Source organism: Castor canadensis, chromosome 1 (genome assembly GCF_047511655.1).
Source record: "Castor canadensis chromosome 1, mCasCan1.hap1v2, whole genome shotgun sequence".
Lineage (NCBI taxonomy): Eukaryota > Metazoa > Chordata > Mammalia > Rodentia > Castoridae > Castor > Castor canadensis.
In genome coordinates, this window is record NC_133386.1 from 7,583,108 (window position 1) to 7,602,030 (window position 18,923).

An 18,923-nucleotide genomic window follows, 5' to 3' on the forward strand; every position below is an offset into this window, starting at 1 on the left:
CTAAACAGTCACTAGAACACGGTTACTAATTAATAAGAGAAACAAAGGTGGCTCAAATGGTAGAGCACCTGCCTAGCCAGCACGAGGCCCTGAGTTCAAATCCTAGTACTAAAAAAAAAATACATAAATATTCAACCACCATTAGAACTCTCAGTTCTAATGATAAACACCCATTCTAGCTGAAGTGGATAAACCAAGATTAGACAAAGTTTTGTTTTCTACAAAATAGTTTTAAAGCAGCAGTGAATTAGGGTGTCTTTCAGAACACTACAGGAATTCATGATGAAATTGTGACTGAGCCCCAAGAAACTCTCGAAGAGCCACCTGTGTTAGTCCATTTTCTGTTACTAGAATGTGTAGACTGAGTGGCTCTAGAAAGACAGGAGGTTTAGTGATTTCACAGTTCCAGCACTGGCACCAGCTCAGGTCTGGTGAGGACCTCACAGCAGAGGTAGCACAATGGCAAGAGCCTGTGTGAGAGGGGTAGATCACGTCACAAGACAGATGTGGCTTGCTCTTGTAACAATTCACTTTCTGGTGAACTAACTCAGGGTCCCACAGGAGCTACTTTAATCCCTTCTCAGGGTGGTGCCCCCAGTGACCTAACAACCTCCCCCAGGCTCCACCTCCTAGAGGTTCACCAACCCCCTTTAAGGCCACACTGAGGACCAAGTTTGCAACACATGAATCGTTGGGAACAATCACATCTAAACCGTAGGGTCAGCTCTGCAGGCAGAAGGAAGAAAGTCAGGGAAGGCCAAGGGTGAGCTCTTACCTGTCACATCTCACTGAATCCTCTTTTCAGCTGGTCGGTTCGGTTTTCCCACATGAAGAACTGAGCTAGACAGAATAACTTGCTCAACATTACAGCGAGCAGTGAGGCCGTGATTGCACCCAGTTTGCCTATTCTTTCCTCGATTCTATGTACTGGGACAACTCCCCAAGTCCCCAAACTGATGAAACCTGTGTCCTTCAAATAAAAAATGAAACCAACCTACCAGGGTGCTCCCAGCAGAGGTCCTACGGAGAGTAACATGGGAAACCACAGTTTCTGTGGAGAAAAGCAAACACCACAAAATCCAAAAGCTCTGTTGAAAATGGATGAGGATATAAAATAAACATTAAATTTAGTTTTTCTCCAAATAAACCTTTCTTGGCTGGGCAGTCAGTTGAAACTTAGTGGAAAGGCCCTAGCTCATGGGATGGTGTGAGACCTGGCGAGGTCACAGGGCGTTCAGCACTGGGTGGCCTTGGGGGATGAGCCTCTCCCTGAACACCCACCACGGTGTGCCACAGAGGAAGTGCTCAGCCCTGGATGGGGGGTTACATCTCTGTAATTTACAGCTAACCCCTGATTTTGATTAGATTTCTATGAATCTTCTCCAACAGGTTTGGCCGCAAGCTCTGCTTCTTCGTGACCATCCTTATCAATGCCGTCTCTGGGGTTCTCATGGCCGTTTCCCCATCCTATACGTGGATGCTGATATTTCGCTTGATCCAAGGCCTGGTCAGCAAAGCGGGCTGGTTGATTGGCTACATTCTGAGTAAGAGTGCTTGGGACTGAGGCAGGGGACGCAGGGACTTGCTGCCACAGTACAGTCAGGTGGGGGGCGGGCACAAACACGGACCCAGCTTCAAGATGATGCTGAGAGACTTTTATTTTGTATCAAAAGACTTTTGTAAACCTTATAATCGACTCATCCTGCATTCTTTCTATGAAAACAGAGACATGAAGACAAAAACAAGGGTAAACACCATGCCATCAGATTCCTACATAACTTCTGAAATTTTTGTATTGTGGACCCTGGACTGTTATGTGGAGGGAAAGTCTAACTTTTCTTGCCCATTCAGATAGAAGATTCAATGACAATGCATAAAGGACTTTATCACTTTGCATCCATCCATCCTTGTAAACTACAATTATCCTCAACTCATGCAAGGGAACGGCATTGTGGTGGATCAGCAATGTAGACCGAGAATATAATTCACCCCTTTTTCATTACAGTCAAGGTCCATGGAGTATAAGAGTATATTTAGGTTCTAAGAGCATAGCATCTTTAAAGCAACATTAATGAAAATCACTCCTATAATTAGATCATAGAATTAACTTCATCATTACTTTCTCTTTGGTTACATCCAAATAGCATTTATACGAAGGGAAACAGACACTTTGAAGTTAATATAGCAAAATAAAGCTCTTGTGACAAATGAGAGAGCTAGAATATGGGTGCTGACACAGTTTTACCTAAGAACATTAATTTGGGGGGATTTCATGGCAGAAAAAGGACACAGTACTTAACGCTATTCCTGCCAGTGTAGGCATGTAATCAATGTTTGCTCAATGAAGGAATTAGCATTAACAGATGTCCAACCAATAATTTGGTTTTTATAACACATAATGTGTAGAAATATGTTGAATTCAATTGTACACATGTAAATTTCAGCAAAAGTTAACCTAAACCTCCTCCAATTCATTTCTTCCCCAGTCCCTCTGAGTGTCCTTGAGTCTTGGATGAACACCTTGTCAGGCCACCTCTGCTTACCCACCTCTAGCATCTTATCCCTATTCCACGTGTGTGGACCTCATGCATTGGCCTTGACGCAATCATGGTTCAGGATAAAGTGCGTTGTGCAGTGATGTACACGGTGAATTGACTCTTGGAGGAGAAAAAGCCCTGATTCATAAAGTTTTCTGATTTCCAATATGTGAACACTCCCTTGTGGCCGGTCTCAAGATAACAATGGGTTTAACAACCTGTTCACAAAATTCCTGAAATTTTAAAATGAATTCTTGCCAGCCAACACTAGCGATTCCAGACCATTGCTGGATTTCTAAACCACTCACACAAATGCACGGGAACGCAAAGAAGATGTTTAACTCTCTAAGAGAGCAAGTTCCATGCAGGTATCCATGTATATAAAAATCACATACAGTCTAGATTCAATTTTTGATTCACTTATTTCTGTCCTGAGTCATTAGGTCAAAAATTTGCAGTTATCTGAAATACAATTGCATCAGTCCCTCAAATTATTCTATAGATCAAACATTTTTTGCTCTTGTGGCGAGGCCTTTAATTTTAGCTAATGTAGGATGATAAGGTTTCTGTTTATTAATACAATAGCAATAATTATAACAAAATAAGCCCCCAGGGAGCACTTTCAATTGCTCAGGGAGCTGAGTTTTTGAGGTGGGCATTTCAGGTTGCTTATAGTTCAAAGGCAGTCCACTGTGGTGCTGAAATGCACTGACCATCAGATTCTCTTCTCAGTTACAGAATTTGTCGGGCTAGGCTACCGAAGAACAGTGGGGATTTTTTACCAAGTTGCCTTTACGGTTGGGCTCCTGGTGCTGGCAGGGGTGGCGTATGCCCTTCCTCACTGGAGGTGGCTGCAATTCACAGTTACTCTGCCCAACTTCTGCTTCCTGCTCTACTACTGGTAAGTCTACTTGGAACCAAAAGGAGATGCATCAGAGTAATTAAATTTGTTTTTTTTAAATAGTTTCTGCCTGGTAGCGAGCAGTTGGGGGGGTAAGGGAGGGAGTGGGGGTGGGGCTAAGGGAGGGAGGGGGAAAGGGGGAGAAATGACCCAAACATTGTATGCACATATGAATATAATAAAAAAAGAAAAAAAATCATCCTTCCCTATAAACATCCTTCACCTTCCAGATCTGTTTCACAGGAAGCCCACTTCCATGTTTCAGAGATAAAAATCACACCCTCCTCCCTGGAAATCAATTGTCCTTTCACTTGGGTGTAAGACTTTCCTGACCTGAATCTTGCGTTTCTCATTTTATTTGGTGTTTAAATTTCATCTCAGTAGCTAGGGTACAATTTGGACTGCAGATCCTTCAAAGAGATCCACAATATTATAGTCACTATGCTCTTCCTCCTCAGTGGAAACTTTAAGATGCAGAAGGCAGAGTATGTCACTTATGTCACCAGTTCCCCATACCCAGGTCCAAGGCAGCCATCCCCAATCAATTTCAGCAGTCATTATCTCAAGCAAGTTCAATGTGGCACCCCAAACAGACTATACTAATCAATCAGAATTACCCAGGCAAATAAAATGTATTTGCCCAAGGGAGACATGCATGCCCACATGTCAGGGGGCCAGTCCTTCAAAAAGAGGAAGAACCAAAGATGGAGAAGGCTGTAAGTCCAGCTGTGGACACGTTGACGTCGAGGTGCTGAAAGAACACCACTTGTAGCTATCCAGGACAAGTGACATGTAAGGATCTAGAACTCAAGTAAACTTCATGTATGTCCTTGTTGTCACTGTGGGGACAGAAAGTGAGTAGAGTTGGAAGAGGAAGAAGATGCGGCCAGAACTCAAAAAATCACCAATAGCATGCTGCCAGCTGTTTGAGGTTGAGTGGCATTGGAGCCCTGTGGTCCAGTTTCCTATCTCAGCCAGGATTCCCATTGCAATGCCACAGAGGATGACTGTCCAATCTTGGCTTGACATGGATAACACTTATGTTACGATTAAACAAGCCACTCTACTGTAGAATGCACCCAAAGCTGCCATGCAGGGGACGTGGGGTTGAGCTAGAATTCCCCCTCTTGTGGTTTTTATCCGGTGTTCCCAATGCTCCAAACATTCATTTCTATCCATTCAGTGCTTCTCTAGTCGGGTAAGCTCCAAGTGCACCCAGTCTTCCTACCCGTAGGGTGCTGGAATTCCTGACTTCTTGGACTTGGTTCCCAAGATCCCCACCTCTTTGGTCATCCCTAGCTCAGACAACACAGGTCCAAGCTGACCCTGGAGTTTTGAAGTCTGGGCAGCAGGAACAGCTCATGGGCACCAGGTGGCAGCTGGAAAAATGGCCCTGCAGCATCATAGCCTGAGCACCAACCAAGCTCCCTACCTTCACCCCACGAGGTCTGTGAGAGCAACGCTGTCTGTGCCCTCCTCTGCTTCCCCTCTTTTTCCCACCCACCCTCCATCTGGCTGCTTCAAGTGCTCCCAGACACTTAGAGTCCCGCCCAAGGACTTGCAAGGGCTCCCAAGTCCAGATCAAACTCAAATCATGCAGTCCAGCTTTTCCCTACTCCCATCACCTGACCACAAGTGCTTGCCTTAGTTGTGGGGAAACCAGCTTTCAGCATAATATATAATATGTAGCCAGGTGCCGTGGCTCACAGCTATAATCCTAGCTACTCAGGAGGCAGAGATCAAGAGGACCACAGTTCAAAGCCAGCCTGGGCAAATAGTTTTCACAGTACTATCTCAAAAAAACCCACCACAAAAAGGAAAGGGCTTATGGACTGGCTCAAGTGATAGAATGTCTACCTAGCAGGCGTGAGGCCTTGAGGTCAAACTCCAGTACTGACAAAAAAAAATGCGTAACATAATAATATAATATACATTGTATTTATATACACACACTTGCTTTGCCCCATGTTGGCCTGCCCACTCCCACCTCCACCCTTAGTTCCTTCTGTGGGTTCCCGGGTTTTCACAAAATCTAGCCCCATGGACCGGCCTGTTCTCCCTGCACAGGTGTGGGGCAACTGCTTCCTGCTTTGCAGCACCTTTGCTGCAGCACCACCTAGAAATCGCTAAAGAGGGAGCCTGAGGCTTTCTAGACAAGGCCGACTTTGAGTCAGATGGGGGAGGAAAGAACCCCACACCCCTGCAGGTCATGATCCTTGCCCCTCTGCAGGGGTGTGACCCTGATAGAAATCCCTCTGTGAAATGCTCCCCTGCACTGACGCTGTCCCTAGGTGCATACCTGAGTCCCCGAGGTGGCTGCTCTCCCAGAACAGAAGTGCGAAAGCCATGAGGGTAATTCAGCACATCGCAAAGAAAAACGGGAAGTCAATGCCAGCCTCTCTCCAGGTGAGCCAGGGCCTCCCTCAGGTATCAAACAGGGGACAGGGAAAAGGGAGAGTGGGGGAGCTATGAAAGCTAGGGATCCTAACAGGGAGCAGAGGAAGGGACCACCAGCTTGCAAGCTTGGCCCACCTCTAGAGAAGTGTGATAGAACATTTCATGATTCCATGGGAGAATGCTTTAAACAGATGGTAAACATCAAACTCAAAGGGGATCAGAAATCACTGAAAAGTCAATTGGGGCCAGGCACGGCAGCTCACTTCTGTAATCCCAGCTACTTGGGAGGTGAAGGCCATCCTGAACAAAAATATTAGCAAGACCCCCATCTCAACCAGCAAGCTGGGTATGGTGGCACACAAAGCAGTCCTGATGGGACCCTTAGAGACACAGGCCTCTATGATACCCTGCCGTGTGTACAAATCATACCACTTTACATCTGTGCCATGAGTTGCCTAACTTCTCTGTAGTCCAGCTCCTTTTCTGTAAAAGGGGGTGAAAAAATAAATTCTAACTTCTAGGATTTTTATTAAAATTAAATAAAACAAAATGTTCAATGCTATGTAGGATTGGGCCAGTAGTGGGTACTCAATAAGAATAAGGTAGACAGGTGCGGTTGGCTCACGCCTATAATCCTAGCTACTTGGGAGGCTGAGATCAGGAGGACTGCAGTTCAAGGCCTGCCTGAGCAAATAGTTCATGAGACCCCATCTCCCAAAGAAGCAGAGCAAAAATGGACTGGAGGAATAGCTCGAGTAATAGAGCATCTGCTTTGCAAGCATGAAGCCATGAGTTCAAATCCCAGTCCCACAAAAAAAAAAAGAATAAGGTAAGGTTACTATTCCCTGTAGGACTCAAGGATGCCAGCCTCAATAGACAAGCCCTTCTTACTGTTCACTCTGCAGAGCCTGAGGGCAGATGAGGAAGTTGTTGAGAAGCTGAATCCCTCATTTCTGGACTTGTTCCGAACCCCTCAGATAAGAAAACATACTCTGATCTTGATGTATAACTGGTAAGGTTTTTGTCTGGTTTTACTTTAACATCCAGCCACACTCATTTAATCACAGTCTCCCACGTTAAGGGAGGGAGCCAGGACATCGCCAGACATGACCCAATCCGAGTATTCACATCTGTAAGACAGCAACGTGTGGCTCACAGGTAGCAGGGTTTCCGGGAGCCGTGTTTCTCAATTGTTCATGTCAGTTGACAGTTTGTAAGTGAAGATCAGGATGGTCTCAACCTTGACGTCACCTTAGAGTCACCTGGGAAGTTATGACATACAGAGACCAGACCCTCATCTTCAGAAGCTGATTTAACTGGCCTCAACTAGAGCCCGATAGCCAATAGTTTTGTGTTTTGTTATTGTTTTAATTCTCCAGGTAATTCTAACACACAGCTAAAACAGAGCTGTCAGTATAGGTTAACGACTTGAGTGTGGATCTCTTTAAGAATACAGGGCTGGCAAGGACAAGACCTCACCTTTTTCTTGTGTACTGGATAAAATAAATAAACTTAAGAACAAAAACAACACACAGTCCAGGCCATGAGCTTATCAGCGCTTGCTATGCCCAGGTTGCTCTCAGCAACCTCCCCTGGAGGTGGGCTTCCCTCAGCCCTGCTCCTCACCCCAGCACAGGAAAATCTGTCCTCAATGGCAGACACACAGCTCATCCTGGGCAACTTTGAGCTTTGACCTCGTTGGCCTTCTTTCTTTTACTAAACAATTGTGTTCTCTCTGGTCACCCTCCTATTTTTCAGTACACATAACTACTCTTGAGGGTCAATAAATCTAGACACGTTTTCAAAACAGCATTTTCTTCAAGACAGAAGAGAACTCACCCAGAAGGGAGATTTGGTCTTCCATTTCCTGAGATTTGAATTACACAGTCAGTCTTTTTGATCCTAAATGCTTTAGAAGACCATAAAGAGAAATGATCCACAACCACTAATAACTTCATATGGTTTGATTAAGTAATTCACTCCATTAGGACATTCTTCTTGGTTTCCACTTGGTCAAGAAATGTCCTAATTTCTTCCCTGTTCTTGGTTCTTGGGTCACAGTCAGTCACCACTGAAATGGACCAGCTACTGTGAAAAGGGATGAGATGGAGAGGATGGCAGTGAGAAGGTCACAGGGTTACCTACTCCCAACTCCCATTTTCCCAGAAGCCTCTCCTTTCAGCGGTGTGCGTTCGGTGTTCATGTTGACCTTGGCTCTCCTCTTTGCTCAGGTTCACGAGCTCTGTTCTCTACCAGGGCCTCATCATGCACACAGGGCTCGTGGGGGACAACATCTACCGAGATTTCTTCTACTCTGCCCTGATGGAGTTCCCATCGGCCATCATCATCATCCTCACCATAGACAGAGTTGGTCGCCGTTATCCTTGGGCTCTGTCAAATCTGGTGGCAGGGGCAGTCTGTCTAGCTTCAGTTTTTATCCCTGAGGGTGAGTTTTAACCCAAACTTTGCTCTTGTCTCCAAGGCCTTAAGAGGGGGTGTCCTGGCCTTTTGATAGGAAGACCATGTGATTTGTCATGCAAATTCCTTTGGAAAGTCAGGGGGCAATATCGGGGACCTTCCCGAGCAAGCCCATCTGGCCAACCTACCCTCAACAGCAAGCACGTACACGCAGTTGTGCCCTGGTGGGGAAGAACACAAGAGGCTATGAAGACCACAGAGCCAGCCAGCCAGCCTAGAGCAGAGGGCACAGGCTTTGGGGAGAGCAGGTTCAAGGTCAAAGTCTCACTCTAGAACTTTCCAGCAACCCCTCTGACCTTTCTACATCATCCCACAGAATAAATGAGAAAGCTTACAATAAATGAATAATTATCCAGTTTATAAAATGCTTTCTCAATGAAAGCTTATGAAACAGATTCCTTCTAGCTCAGGGGAGCTTTTCTGACTCCTTCAGGGATATGCTTATTTTAAAATATGTCCACACTTTGCTGTTTCTCTGAGGTGACCTCTATAAAGTTGTCCCAGTTTTAGAAGCTGGCACAATTTTGTTGCCATTAACAACTGAAGTCTAAGGAGAGTCTTAAAGGCAAAACTGTGAAGAACGGGGAAAGATCAGTGGGTGTCAAAAGTTGGAGGGAGTCCTGTGGGGGGTAGGAAGAGGATTTTGGGCAGCAGACACACTTGTGTGATCCTACAATGATGCATAAGGGTCATTATGCATTTGTCCACATCTTAGAATCTTGCCACCAAGAGTGGTCCCTAATGGAGACCGTGGGCTTCCAGTGGCTGTGACAAGTCACTGTAGCTTCATCAGCTGTAACAGAAGGGCAACAGAAGGGCAACTCTGGGAGGTGCAGTGATAATGACGGACACCACGCTCATGTTAGGGAGGGGTATGGGGGGCGGTCTGTGTACTTTCCTCTTCATTTTTCTGTGAACCTAAAACTACCTTAAAAAAAATAGTCTTGCCGGGCATGGTGGTGGCCACCTGTAACCCCAGCACTTGGGAGACAGGCAAGAGGATCATGAGTTTGAGGCCAGTCTGGGCTATGTAGTGAGACCCTGACTCAAAAAGTAACAATTAAAAATCAAGTCTTTTTAAACAGAGAGAGAACGTTAGAATTTCCTCTAAGATTAACCCAGCAGGCATGTGGAGGGTGCTGCCATTGTTTTTGGAAGATGGAATTGGTCCTCACAAAGCCCACTCTGCAGCCCTGTTTAGAGACAAGGGTTCATGTGTGGTGTGGATACGTGCCGTGTTCTTGCCCTCAGGTCTACACTGGCTGAAAATCACCGCGGCATGCTTGGGTAGAATGGGCATCACCATGGCCTTCGAAATTGTCTGTCTGGTCAGTGCTGAACTGTACCCCACATTCATTCGGTGCGTATGAGGGGTGGTTGGAACCATCATGGGGGAAGAGGACACCCTACTTCTCAAAGAACACGTGGGGGAGGCAGCGCCAGCGCCAGCAGCTCGCATCTCGCTCGGGCAGGCTGGACGAAGTCCAGAGCTGTGGGGTGGGACAGAAGTTAGGGTCACCAGGTGGCTGGGAGGGAGCAGCAGGCACAGCACGATCAGGTCCTTTGAAATGCCATGGGGAGACCAAGGAGGGGAGGGAAAAGTCAAAATTGCTCCCTGCGCAGTCTGCAAAACGGACTGTGACTGGCAGTGGGTGTTGTCACTTTTGCACATTGAAAGCCACATGAGCCATGCTTTTCGGCTGTGAGACCCTTTAATGACTTGGGGAAGTGTCGGGGATGGGGTAGAAGTTGTCTAGAGCCTGTGTTAAGTTGAAAAGTTAAATCATTTCCTGTGGTTCAGGAATCTCGGCGTCCTCGTCTGTTCCTCAATGTGTGACATTGGTGGCATCATCACGCCCTTCCTGGTCTACCGCCTCACTGAGGTCTGGCTGGAGCTCCCGCTGGTCGTGTTTGGTAAGAAATCTAGATGACTTTGAACATCTTAAGATAGGCATCATGCCCATTAGTAACTACTAATTACTTGTAATTAGAACTATTGTTAGAAATGCTGGTTAGTAATGCTAGTTTTGTAACACTACTAGTCATTACTAATAGGTAAGGAACTCCCACTTGGAGGTACAAACTGAACAAAAGGTGACATGGAAGGATATTCCCCGCAGTGCCCTTTTTTTCTCGCTCACTCTCTCTCTCTTTTTGGTGGTACTGGAGTTTGAACTCAGGGCCTCATGCTTGCTAGGAAGGCACTCTACCACTTGAGCCCCTCTGCCAGCTCCCCCCCTTTGCTCTTTGCTCTTTTCTGCTCCAGTTCTACTCTCTGTCAAAGAACTAACATTTCTAGCCTCGAGGTCTAAATGTAGTAAAATATAAAGCTACCTTACCTCATCACTTCAAAGATAAGTAGTTAAAATTTTGCAAAGGTTGTTAAAATTTCAAAACCCAGGCTGGGAGTAGTGGCACAATCAATCCTATAACCCCAACTATGCAGAAGACAGAGATGGGAGGGTCAAGGCAGGCCTGGGTAAAGAAGTTAACAAGACCCTGTCTCAAAAAAGGAGCTGAGAATGGTGGTGCGTACCCATGAATTCCAGGGCCTGGAATCCACTGCAGTCCAAGGCTGGCCCCAAGCAAAAGTTTGAGACCCTATTTGAAAAATAAACTGAAAAGCCAAAGGGCTGGGCAAGGAATGGGGGTGTGGCTCAATAAGTAGAGTGCTTGCCTAGCAAGTGTGAGGCCCTGAGTTCAAACCTCAGTGCCCCCAAAATATTTTTTTTTCAAAACCTAGAGAAAACAAAATCCAAATTCAGATGTGTCTGCATAATAGGTCACCTGTGTTGGTATTAACCCTCCTCTCATTACTTAGGACAATTAGACTTCAGGACAGATGGCATTTCTCCTTCTCCTACCGCCAGTGGAGCTAGGAGTGGGTCGGAATGTCCAGGCAACAGTCCCTCCCGGCCCCTCCCCTCCCTGCCTGCTGGATAGAAGGTAGCAGCATCCCTTGGATGCTGTACGTGGACTCTGCAGGGTGCATGGACCCCGGGCTCCTCTGCTCATTCACCGCACACTGCCTTTTCCCTGGCTGTAGACTGCGGGACCCACGCTCTCCTGTGTTCCCACAGACATCTGGGATGTGGGTGCGATTTTAGATCTACCTGCACACAGTCACCTGCTCAGGTGAATGGGAGCACCTGAGGGCACGGTTTCAGTCCGCTGCTGATGTAAATGCGTGCCCCTCTCCCATGGGCACCACCCTGACATGAGCTGGACAGAGAGGGTCGACCCCACAGGGGATGTGCACAGGGAAGCTCCACGGTTGCTGTCCTCACACTTACCCATCTCCCCCCGACTCGCCCAACTCGTCCTTCCCTTCTGCTCAAAGGATTTGCTGGGGGGGAAGGGGTTCCACTGCTATAGATCTGCCAGCAAAAGCCCCAAACTGCTGCTAGAGCTCCCTCAAAGAGAAAAGGTTCCTCTACCTCCCAAGTACCTTATGACATGCCGGAAGTGGTAGCACACAAGCCCATGATCCTGAGATAACCACGGGGTGGTCGCAGAGTGGCTGCCCAGTGGCTATGAAGCTGTGTCCCAAATCCCTTCCTCCCAGAGCCCTTTCCCCTAAAGAGATGACGCCCTGGACTTTGCAGCCTCAGCCTCTCCTTTAGGTGGTCAGTGGGTAACTGAGGGGTCAGCTTGATAGTTCTAGGTAGCAAATAGGTACTTTGAGTTTCTCTAACTACGATTTACCAAAGCCATGCAGTCCACACCCAGAGAGACCATTTGACCCTTGCCTGTGCTCTGCTTTCCCCTGGAGGAGGTACAGGATTCTAACTGCATTCCAGGATTGATTGAAAACCTGAAGGCAGTCCCAATTTCACTTTGCAAGCATTTTAGCTTCTTCCTCCACAAACTTTAATCTGGTAGTTGCAGGAAGCATAGCTAAGCACTTCATCTTTAACTTCTGTTCCCTTTTCATGTAGGGCTAGCATGCTATTTGTGGGCTTGAAATACCTATAAAGCCGTCGTCCAAGAAGCCTGGCCATCCTAGAAAATGGAAAACAATTACTCTGCTTAATTAGGCTTGTCTTTGCAAATATAAAATGCTAAATGGATGACAACTGGATGCATCCGTTGTTCATCAGAATTTACTTGCTTCAGAGAGTCTGAAGCTAGCAAGGCTTGGTGGTACACACCTGTAATCCTAGCACCGGAGAGACTGAGGCAGGAGGATTCCAAATTCGAAGCCACCTTAGGCTACTTAGTGAGAATGTCTCAAAACAAAATTAATAAAAGAGAGACTTAGGTGCCAGCTGGCTGCACTTCTTGCTTGCATTCATTACAGTTCAACACCGCCTGACTTAGGAGATCTAGAGAGGTTAAATATTCAGGAGCCTTGTCCTCAATTCGTCCCCTAAATCAGGTGTTAGAAAATTCTAAGAGCTTGGCAAGTATTACTCGATTTAGCCTCAAAACAAGCCTGTCCCATGGGACAGAGGGGACCTCAGGACTTCACCAGACCCTCAGGCCAGAGAGGGACTTGAAGTCAGACGCAAGGGCTCTGTGCTGGGCTTGACATGCAATGTTCTGTGCCATCGGTTTCTGCCATTTTTGAGGGCAAATAGAGCCAAGTGGTTCCTTGAAGAACTGGCACCTTATGTCCTGCATGCCAAATGGAAAAAACTTAAAAGCATAACTTAGGAAAAACAAACTTTTATTGAAATTTAAGTAAATAAAAATATTAATGTGGTTGCCATTAACGATGGTAACTGGAGAGAAAAAGAAGGAACACAGGAATTTAGTCAAGGTGTGAATTTGAGCTAGGTGACCTAGGTGCACTTGTGAAGGTCTTTGTGCAGTGATGCATGTGCTCGTAATGGTCCAAGCTTCTGGGTTATTTTCATCGCTCAGTGCTTTCTATTGGCAGGGTTATGCTCTGCCTTTTCATACAGTTAGGGTTTTTTCAGAGTTATTTCTAACTCTGGATACTGTGACAATGTCCTCTAGCCTAGAATAACCTTGACTTTAAATGTGAAGTATTTCATTTCCCTAAAAGGAATAGTAATCCAATGGTGTTTGGAATCAGCCTAATATTTATGATGGAAAATCAGGCAGTTGGAGATGGCAAAGGGATCTATAAATAAGTATAGGAAAACATCCCCCCCCAAAAAAAGAGAGAGAGAAAGAAAGAAGGGGAGCTCTAATCACAGGGCCTGCCCTGCCCAGGCTTACTGTGATGGCCTGTGTTTGTCTCCCAGCCGTCATCGGCCTGGTGGCTGGAGGGTTGGTGCTGTTGCTACCAGAGACCAAAGGGAAGGCTTTGCCCGAGAGCATCGAGGATGCTGAGAACATGCAGAGGTAAGAGGTGGAGGTTCCCGACGCTCTGTTCCATAAATGGCAAAATCTATACCTTGTATCACACATTGAGAGAAATTCTTACTAACTCAAACACTCGAAAGGTGAAAACAAAAACTAAAATAATGAAGACACCATAGGACAATTCCTTTATACCTTCAAAATGAGGAAGGTCTTTCTAAATATGACCGAAAGAAAAATCCAGGGCCCATAGAAGAAAGATAAATTTATTTGTGCTCACAGAAAATAAAAGGTTCTGCATGGAAAAACCATCATAAGTTAAAATAAAATGACACACCTAGGGAAAATATTTACTACCCTATAAAGGGCTAATTTCCTTTACATATAAAGAGCTCTACCCAACAGAAAAAAAAAAAAAAAACAGGCAAAAGGACTTGAGCAGCTAATTGAGTGAAAAAGCAATGAAAGGGCTTGACCTTAATAATTAGAGACGTGCAAATTCACCCGGCACTGGTGTTCCCGTGGCTTGTCAGAGGGCAGATCAGCTGGAGCACACGGTACTGAGAAAGACTGGGGGAAACTAGCAGTGTCCTAAGGTCTTGTGGGACAGCAGATTTGAACCCTCCATGATGGTCAACATGACCATCAAGATAAGCATGCAGATCCTTCAAACTTGCAGAAATTTACATGTGCAAAATGATTGATCATTAAAGCATTTTTATAAAGTTTTTATTAGGATGTACTCATGATACGGGGGGGATTCAGTGACAATTCTGATTAGGTTTATATTGTACATTAGTTACACTGTCCCCATCGTCTCTCGTCCTCAACCCTCTTCCCGCCCCACTGAAAGCAATTGCAAGAAGTTTCTTTATGTTAAAAAAAAAAAAAAGACTAGAAATAACCTAAATGCCCATTAGTTGGGAGATCAGTCTAAGAAATTATCATATGCCATTCAATAAAATGCTATACAGCCCCTAAAAGAATGAGGCAGCTTCATATATACTGATAAGGAAAAATCTCCAAGATAAATTGTTAATAGGAAAAAAGCAAAACATAGAAAAGCACAATTTTACCATTTGGGTAGATAAAATGAAGATATGTAAACATATGTACACATATATAGTAGACACCCCCATACATAGTTTTGATTTCCATGGTTTCAGTTACCTGTGGTCCCCTGCTGTCCATTATGGTATGAAAATATTAAATGGAAAATTCCAAAAGAAAACAATTCATGAATTTCATATTGCATGCAGTTCTGAGCAACATGACAAAATCTCACGCTGTGCCTCGACATCCCCACCCCAGCGGCATGAATCATTCCTTTGTCCAGCACATCCACACTGTGTGTGCTACCCTCCCGTTAGTCACTGAGCAGTCATCTCAGTTATTAGATGCACCATCAAGGTACCACAGTGCCTTGGTCAGTAGCCCTTCACTTACTTCCTAGTGAGGGTGGTGATGCTGTCAACTCCGACATGACTAAGAGAAACCATAAAGGGCTTCCTTTATGTGAAAAGGTGAAAGTTCTCTACTTAGCAAGGAAAAGGAGAAACAACACAGGCTGAGGTTGTTCAAGGTACTTACTGCAAGAACAAGTATCTTGTTTATAAATTAAACTTTGTCATATGTGTGTATGTTTAACCGAATCATAGCACCCATAGGGTTCAGACATGCATGGAAGGTGTCCCCAAGAACAAGGGTGTGTGGGGTGCATGCAGATGTGTGGGTTTCCTGGTATCTCTGGAAGAACGAGCAAATACCACACATTGGTTTTCTGTGGAATTTGGTGGCATCGGCTGTAGGTGTGTGGGGACTTTTCCATGCATTTCTTTTTGTAATTTCTGAATTTTAAATCATATGAACCAATTTGAAAGTCTAAATAAAGAGAAGGCTGTGTGACGCCCTCCCTGTAAGTGTGTTGGCACGGTATGCCTACACGATATTTCTCTGCCTATGGGTGCCGTGAACTTCACTGAAACCTACAAAACCTTTGTGTGCAGCGTGGCCCACACTTAAGCACAGCGTTGCTCAATTACAGTGCACTGAGGCTTTTCCTAGAACTTGATCTTACAGGCACAAGAGGCCTTTTAATCCAGCCCAGGTCACACACTGGACACTAAGTTCTCATGTGCTTTCTTTGGCCCTCAGAGTATTTGTTAATGGGGGAAATGCCACATAAACTAGACTTCCGGGATCGGTTACAAAATCAGATTTGGGGACACTGAGCAGGCACATTCCCTTGTTGACAATTTGTGGGCGCTGGGTGGTGGCTCTGCTCTGTGAAGGGCGTGCCCTCTGGGGTGGACCACCATCTCCTCCGCTCCATCTTATCCTGCCTGGTACACTGCCATCATCTGCCTGGCTCATATGAACATCTGAGTTTGAACTTTTAATCTAGGCCAGGTCCCCTTGAGGACGGAGACTATGCCATGCGTCCTGCTGCGTCCCTAGAGCAGAGCACAGTGCCTGGCACACACAGGGCAGGAGCTCTTCAAGTATTTGCAGAATAAGTACTTCAATTATTTTTCCAGGTTTTTCTCAGCCAGAGTCAGTGTCAGACACAGGTGGGGAGGAGCACAGACCATAAAATCTGACAGACGGGACAGACAATGTCTCCCCTCCGTGCAGGCATGGTGCCCGAAAGCCTCAGTCTCTCCATCTGTAAATGGGGATGCATACCACACAGTTTATTGGATTTCTGTGACCACAAATGAGACCACACGTGTGAAGTGTGGAGTACTTACAGATGCCCCAGAGTCACTGTTACGATTCAGAGAAGCTTTCGTAGCTGTTCTATAAAACATTAGAAATCAGATTTTAAATCTGTTTGAGCCGTTTTGGGCAGAAGTGCAGCTCAGTGACACACACACACCTACACCTGGAGTTTTCAGAATTCACCAAGTTGTTCGAGCAGGCTGAGGAGGCATTTCCAAAGAGTACGCCTGTTGTGATTGTATGTTCTACTGTGTGACCTGCAGGTACTTCCAGGACAACTTGCACTTTGCTTGTTTCTGTGTCCTGTAACCAGTCTGCCTGTCACAGGTAGAAGGAGGGTCTGTGTGAGGCTTGGGAAGTTATAGGGGTAGACCTGCTGAGATGGCCAGGGCAAGGCCCATGCAGAAAGGCAGATGCAAAGGTATCCAGGAGCACCAGGGCAGATACCAGCTGGCACAGAAAGTGGAGCCCTGGTACAGTGTCCCTGACGCAGAGAACAGGGCAGGGCAGGAGCCCCTCCCCCACCACCCAAAGCCTAGGGTTCCCACGGACACTGGACACACCCAAGTTACGAGTAAGCCTGCCAGACCTACCAATGCACACCTTGTCCCATCTCGCACGCCTGGTTCTGTTTCTGTAAAATGAGAGAACGACAGCTAATGTTTGCTAAGGGCCTGACTGCTGCTTTCCACATGTGCGTTCCCTCCAACAACCAACGAGACAGAACTTCTTAGCAAGCCCACTGACACCTGAAAGCAACCAGGTTCACAGAGATGGACTTGTGCAGAGTCACACAGTCAAAGTGACAAAGCCAAGGTGCCCATCCTGCCAGCCACATCCAAGGCCCATGCACTCTCTCGCCCTCAGACAGCTGGGCACACACACGGGACCAGGCAGCAAAGCAACGGGCAGGATGTCACTCTGCAACACTGCTGTGGCTCTTGCTGCTGCTGCTGCTGTAGCTGTTTTGTTGGAGTTGCTGAACTTACTGATGTTTACTTACTGTAGTGTCCGAGTGGCTGCTGCAGCTGTTGCTGCTGTTGATACAGCCCTCCGGCTGCAGTCAGTGTCACTGCTCGTCCTACTGATACTTCTAGTCTAGCTATTTTACCATTGCTGAAGTTATGCTGCTGTGCTGGTGTTACTTCTGTGGCTGCTGGTGGTGTCACTGCTGCTGCTTCTGATTGTGTCGTTTCTGCTATTGCTGCTGGTAGTGTTCCTGTTGTTGCTGCTGTTGCTGCTGCCATTGCTGCTGCTGGTGGTGTCACTGCTGTCACTGCTGTGATACTGATGCTGTTGTTGCTGTTGGTGTTACTACTGCCATTGCTGTTGAGGGTGTTACTACTACTGTTGCCGGTGGTGTTGCTGCTATTGTTGCTGCTGGAGGTGTTATTGTTGTTGCTGGTGGGTGTTGCCACTGGTGGCGTTACTGTTGTTTCTGCTAGTTGTGTTACTATCGATGCTGGTGACGTTACTGCTGGTGGTGCTGCTGCCTTTGCTGCTGGTGGTGTTACTACTGTTGCTGCTAGTCATGACACGGTTGTTGCTGGGAGTGTTACTGCTGCTGTTCCTGATTGTAGTGTTACTGCTGTTGTCGCTAATGTTGGTGTTACTGCTGCTGTTGCTGTTAGTATTATTGCCATTGTTGCTGCTGGTGTTGTTACTGCTACTATTGGTGTTGCTGCTGCTGTTCCTGCTGGGGGTGTCAGTGCTGTTGCTGCTGGTGGTGTTGCTGCTGTGGTTGCTGCTGGTGGTGGTACTGTTGTTACCACTGGTGGTATTGCCAATGTTGTTGCTGTTGGTGGTGTTACTGATGTTGTTGCTGCTGGTGGTGTTACTGCTGTTGCTTCTGGTGGTGTTGCTGCTGTTCCTGCTGGTGGTGTTACTGCTGCTGGTAGTGTTGCTGCTGTTGTTGCTGATGCTGGTGTTACTGGTGTTGCTGATGGTGGTATTACTGGTGTTGCTGATGGTGGTAGTGTTACTGCTACTATTGGTGTTACTGCTGCTTCTGCTGATGATGATACTGCTGGTGGTGTTGCTGCCGCTGTTGCTGCCAGTGGTGTTGCTACTGGTGATGTTGCTGCTGTTCCTGCTGGTGGTGTCACTGGTGTTGTTGTTGCTGATGGTGGTGTTACTGCTACAATTGGTGTTACTGCAGTTCCTGCTACTGTTGCTTCCAGTGGTGTTACTGCTGCTGTTGCTGCCAGTAGTGTTGCTGTTGGTGATATTGCTGCTGTTCCTGCTGGTGGTGCTACTGCTGTTGTTGCTGATGCTGGTGTTACTGTTGTTGCTGATGGTGGTATTACTGATGTTGCTGCTGATGGTAGTGTTACTGCTACTATTGGTGTTACTGCTGTTGCTGCTGCTGATACTGCTCGTGGTGTTACTGCTGCAATTGTTGCCAGTGGTGTTGCTGAAGTTCCTGCTGGTGGTGTCAGTGCTGCTGTTTTTGCTGCTGGTGGTGTTACTGGTGTTGCTATTGATGGTGTTATTGCTGCTATTGCTGCTGGTGGTGTTGCTGCTGTGGTTGCTGCTGGTGGTGGTACTGTGGTTACTACTGGTGGTATTGCCACTGTTGTTGCTGTTGGTGATGTTACTGATGTTATTGCTGCTGGTGG

The 18,923-nt window shown here is 46.4% G+C and overlaps 1 protein-coding gene across 2 annotated transcripts in view; it reads left to right on the forward strand.

Moving 5' to 3' along the window:
- Positions 1-18,923, forward strand: part of Slc22a2 (solute carrier family 22 member 2) — a 28,572-nt gene that overhangs the window by 5,670 nt on the left and 3,979 nt on the right. Inside the window, exons 3-10 of one of the 2 annotated variants that reach the window (XM_074071051.1) lie at positions 1,390-1,544; positions 3,270-3,438; positions 5,730-5,844; positions 6,741-6,847; positions 8,067-8,281; positions 9,505-9,673; positions 10,115-10,227; positions 13,527-13,626. In XM_074071051.1, coding sequence (XP_073927152.1) covers positions 1,390-1,544; positions 3,270-3,438; positions 5,730-5,844; positions 6,741-6,847; positions 8,067-8,281; positions 9,505-9,673; positions 10,115-10,227; positions 13,527-13,626 — 1,143 coding nt within the window. The remainder of the gene's footprint in view (positions 1-1,389; positions 1,545-3,269; positions 3,439-5,729; positions 5,845-6,740; positions 6,848-8,066; positions 8,282-9,504; positions 9,674-10,114; positions 10,228-13,526; positions 13,627-18,923) is intronic. The other variant, XM_074071060.1, reaches the window with a different exon arrangement.